This window comes from Psammomys obesus, unplaced genomic scaffold, assembly GCF_907164565.1.
Source record: "Psammomys obesus unplaced genomic scaffold, mPsaObe1.curated_primary_1811, whole genome shotgun sequence".
Taxonomy (NCBI): Eukaryota; Metazoa; Chordata; class Mammalia; order Rodentia; family Muridae; genus Psammomys; species Psammomys obesus.
Window position 1 is genome coordinate 37,909,103 of NW_026585644.1, and position 5,653 is coordinate 37,914,755.

A 5,653-nucleotide genomic window follows, 5' to 3' on the forward strand; every position below is an offset into this window, starting at 1 on the left:
TAGATAGATAGATAGATAGATAGATAGATAGATAGATAGATAGATAGACATCCAAATATCGACAAAAAGAACAAAGGACAAATCACTTGTACTTATAAAAGGTAATCCAGTTTTCTTAAGGTACTTTCTCTAATTACCTTAGTAGACACAGGCTAAAAATACATTTCAAGTTCAAAGTGAATATGATAAAAAATGAAAATACAATTCAATATAACAATAACACAGGGAGTTTTACAGAAATATAGCAAAACTCAAAATTCATATTATTACGGTCCCTAAGGTTACGCTCATTTTAAGACGTTTTGAAAAAGCGTAATTCCTAACTATTTCTGAAAATTTAAAAACATTAAAATGATGTAGTTGTAAAAATTCTTGTAGTACAGCAGACAAAATTTAAGTTTGCTAAATTACTAAAACCCATCGTCATAAACTTATGCCACCAAACTCAGTGAAAGAGCATTGCCCTGAATGTGCAGGACCCTCAGTTTAATACACAGCAAAGAAAAAAAAGAAAGTTAAAGGGCTATAATGTCATCACTTCCAGAAGAAAAAAGATGATCATTTAAAAACTGGAGATTCAATCAAATGTTTTCAGTTTTAGGTTATATATACTTTATTAAGTAGTTCATAAAATCACGTCAGCATTACTCAAAAATAATACTTTGCCCTATTAAGAAATCAAATCTAAAATTTAAACACTAAGTTACTTAATAAATGTCAAAGAACAGTAACATAGCTCAGAAAGACTCACACTAAGCTACTTTAAATTAGGTAGGAATTAGATAGAACCAGTGTACCCCATCATCTCCTCCTCCTGCAGCTTAACAGAGTCACGGCAGTAATATGCTGTAGCCGCTAAACCAAATATCTCTCCAAAAATATCCTTAAAATCCGTACCTAACTAACCATCTTAGAGGACTGTTTCATTTGTGGACACACTGCACTTTGAACTCTAAATTCAAGATAAGAAAAGAACTGTTAGCCCATTGCATATTTTAACATATTAAGTCTAGAATCACTAATCAGGAATTAAAGAAAAGGATTTACAGCATTAAAACCCCACACCTGAAAGACTTACCATTTTATCTAGATGTTCAATGGATCTATAAATCTCCCCCTGGGATTCATCATAGTAACTGTAACGGAACCTTTGACCTTGAAACAAATATCATGTACAAAATAAAATAGGGAAAAATTAGAAGCTAAAAAGAAAGCAAGCGCTTACCAATTAACTTTAGTCCTCACAAAAGGCAAAGCACAGCTTAAGCCTCTGCAAGAATCAATTCCCAAGAGTCCTCAACATAAAGATAAGAGGTGTATTTGGGAAGGTAATAAAGAAATGAAACATCACCAGAATTTTAAGATGTTAAAAAAACTATTTCATACTGCAGAAACTTTAAAATCACCAGCAATACAAGAATAAGGAAACAAAAGAGCTTAAAGTTAGAAGAAGCATTGTTATACATTCTATCAGCCTATAATTGGTGGTAAACTCAAAGAATATGACTAAAGAAAACGTGATTTAAGGAAACTGTCTCAGTGAAACAAAACAATGGAAATTAATCACTGTTGATCTCCCTGACAGAAGTAAATGTGTGAGTCAGTGATACTGTGGCTTGTGTGATTTTTATGGCTATCCCTGCTTTAAGGAAAAGGATTGATACATGTGCATTATGCAATGTGAACAGAACTTACAAAAGAATGAATCAACAGGCCTACACTGACATGAAACCCCAGCTGAGAGTACAAGCACAAAATAGTCAATGTTCAGCTGTTCTTTACACAGCAGAGGTTAAAAAGAAACTTTCAAAAAGTAAACAGAAAACAAAGATTCAGAAAATAAGTTGCTTCCTAATGTAGTGAAGAAATCCAAATGTTAATATCCATAACTAATTACAGATTATTTAACTATAATGTATTTCGGATACCCTTAATACAGCTCTCAGAAATGTATTTATTCTTTACTTTTATGTTTCCTTTTTTAATGTTAATTATTTTTGTGTATTTTGGGTGTTTTGCCTGCCTGTATGTTTGTTACCACATGCCTGCCTGGTACCTATACAGGCCAAAATACGGTGGTGGATCACCTGGCACTGGAGTTGGTGTGAGCCACCAACTGGGTGCTGGGAATCAAAGCTGGATCCTCTGGAAGACTAGCCAGTGCTCTTAACCTCTGAGCCATTTCTCCAGCCCCTATTTTCCTAACTTTTAAAGCTTTGCCAAAATGCATCTCTAATGTTATTTAGTCTCATGTCTAGAGCTCTATTAGTAGGTCTAACTACTAGCCTAACAACTGAGAAAACAGATTTGGTTGGATTACTATCATATTTTTAAGTTTCCTGTTCATCTGACTGAAAACACTATTGTACATATAACAGTCAGGACAAAAATTATAAAACTCTCTTTGTTATCTTTTAAAAAACATACACAGAACTCAATATTTCATCATGTTGGTGCTAATCATTTTGTTTACTTTCCTAAAATATTCCATATTACTTATTTTTAATATTTTAACTGTTTGCATTACCTCCTGTACCACCCAATATAGTAACTATTAACTTCCCATGAAGCTATTACTAAAGTTCTCTTATAATTGATATCCTAGAATTAAATAAGCTGTGAGAATGCGCTCTCTAAATTAACAACAAAGATGACTACATGCTACCATGGTATGAGATACACAATAGTTTCTGAACTGGAAGAATTCTTGAAGAGATCAGTGATCACCTATTACTCAATGCCTCTATATTTTGTTTTTTTTTTTGTTTTGTTTTGTTTTGTGTGTGTGTATGTACACATGTAAGTGCACACACATTCCACAGTGTGTAAAAGGAGGTCAGAGGACAACCTAAAATGTCAGTTCTCCCCATCTACCTTATGGAACCCAAGGATCAAATTCAGCTTTCAGTCTTGGTGATAAGTACATCCACTCATAATGGTATCTTGATATCTCTCAACACCTTTATACGAAACATTTCTTTCAAATTTCTTGATTTGAAAGAAATCAAATTTTTCTTTCAAATTTTTGAAAGGTAGGTATAGCTTTGCTTTCTTCAGAGTATGTGTATTATACACAGCAATAAGGACTACTGAACTTGAGGATGTGTGTTACACGCAAAAATAAGGACTATCTGACCATGAGAGCTGTAAAATTGACTCCGTTTTCCCCACTTGCTGGGTAGTTGTAAGAAGACTGCATAAAACCAAATCTGTGACTCTGCTGGCCTAGTCTATGGACTCAGTTCATTAGCATTGCAGTTATTCTTGTCTATTTTAAAGTTCTTCTGATAAAGCTGTCTACCTTTTGTAAGACAATTATGAACACCTTAGACCAGGAAATTTTGCTTCCTTGCCACTGCTCTAAAAATAATATGCTAGAAGAAATCAAAGCACTCTACCTTGACTCCTTAGAACCTGGACTATTTCAAGTTTATACAACTGTATTCTCTTTTCCCTGCTTCTGGAAACAACTGTTCCTTTTAGCTACTATATGTAAACATTATAGCAGTCTTACACAAAGACTGCTATTCCTGGATACTTTATGACAGTCATTTGCTACTCAAAAGTCCTCTCTGTTCACTTCTAAGTGAAGAGCTGTTTTCAAGTAACAACCCTGCCAGGAAAGCAAGAAAGGTATATAGGGAATGTTTGCGCGATGTCCTATCACACAGATGGCCTTCCAGCTAACTTTCACGTCTAAGGCATTTCTGAAGAAAGGCACAGATGTTTGAAATACTTTAAATACTGAAATCATTGTGTAATTTAATGCAAATGAGAGTATATATAGGAAATCAATTGGAGCAAACATTTAATATTTGCTACTTGTTATTTTTTGTGTCCAATTCATATTTAGTAAAAATTAAATATAAATGGTTGAATAGCTCTAGCTCTTATCAATAAAAAAGCTAAATTTTCATTATAAGCAGCTACTGATTATTCTATTCATAACAGCTCATATTGTTCTCTTAATAATCTTTAAAATTGTACAAGTATTTTCAAAATATTTGAGACCCATTCTAGTCGAGAGAGAGAAAGAGAGCATCTAATCTGAAGTAAATAGTTGCCTTCGTCTTACTTTGGCCTGGATGGATGAAGAATGCATGCACACAAGCATACATATCCATGTGCATAAACACACATAAGCAAGTCAAGCGCTGCTTGGAAACTGGCTCAAGATACTTTCTTATTTCTTATTTAAAGGTAAATTTCTCAAGATTGCATTCATTAATAAGGAAATGAAGAGTACTAGCATAATACATTGATCAAAAAGCACCTTTAGTTTTGAATTTTTCATTTAAAATAGATCATGTATCTCATGAGAAAAATATATTTTATTCTCTAAGTTTTTGTATTTCTGGTTTTCAGGACAGTTATGAAGCTGACCACGAACAAATACAGTGTCTCCACAACTAGGAGACAGGAATTGTGTACCCTTTTCTAAGTATGAATAAGGCATATCACATAGTAGAAAAAATTACTTACCTGAAACTTATCCTTTCAGAAGGTACACTGGGAAAATGGATTCTTTGAGCCCCTGTTTCAACTTCAAGTATGAGCTTTCTAGCTTTAAGAGCCATGGACACCGCCCTAGGGGCAGGACAAGCTCTGGAACTCCCTAGTGAGTATGTCAGTGGTTTCTTCAGGTGCCTTCCCTCAGTTCTTTTCAAATTCAAAAGATGAGAGGAAAAATAACCAAAGGAAAAAAATCCTGTAAAGCAGAAACCTTACTCTTTGAGGGAAGGAGGGTAGCTCATTTGTGAATCCATTCCAGAGCACGCTTTCTGAGAAAAAGAAATACAGGTAAGTAATTTTCCCATCTCCAAAGGTGACTGGTGATTAATGAGTGGATTCACAGAGTGTGGAGAGTAAGCTCCAAGGATGTCTGTTTAACACACAACAATCAACTAATGAGGACAAACAACAATGAATGGTACAAGAACCAACACTACGTTTTAAGTATCTCAAAACAAAAAAGAAAAAAAAATACCTCAACATTAAGTTATACACTAAACTGCTGAAATAAGCAATGACCTAATAATGTCAATCTACAAAACCCCAAAAATAACAGTTAATAGGAAAGCCTTTCAGATATATGACCAAAAAACTGTTCTGGGTACATTTACTTATCACTTTCCTAATGGTGAACCATTTTTCAAATGTTTGAACCCTTAAAAAAAATCATTAGGGAGATTAGTACACCATTCAACAAGGAGGGTCTAAACTTAGAACACCTCTAACTAAAGTCACAGGAAAAAAAAAAAAAAAAAACTATTTCAGAAAGGAAATATTATCTATGTCCTACCAAATAATGCCATCCTTTCTAACTAGATGCTGTCATCATTCATCCTGAAGTCTGTTACAATGTGAGGGGATTAGCCTTATCCTAACACTGCAGAAGGTCAAAAAACTAAACCCGTGATATCAAGATATACAAAGACTTGAGAAGATAAATGTATAGGCTAGGATAAAATACATTTTAGGAATTAACTAACATTATATTTGAAACTTAAGCACTTATAAAGTAAGAATGTCCCTACACTAAAAAAAAGTATATATGACAGTTATATATATATATATGTGTGTGTGTGTGTGTGTATGTATGTGTGTATATATATATATATATATATATATATATATATATATATATATATAT

The 5,653-nt window shown here is 33.4% G+C and overlaps 1 protein-coding gene across 1 annotated transcript in view; it reads right to left on the bottom strand.

Annotated features, from left to right (window-relative positions):
* The window catches only part of Memo1 (mediator of cell motility 1), a gene marked incomplete in the record, with an annotated part of 91,636 nt that overhangs the window by 12,330 nt on the left and 73,653 nt on the right, over nt 1–5,653 (bottom strand). Inside the window, 1 exon segment of the mRNA XM_055618079.1 lies at nt 1,079–1,155. Within this exon segment, the coding sequence (XP_055474054.1) occupies nt 1,079–1,155 (77 nt within the window).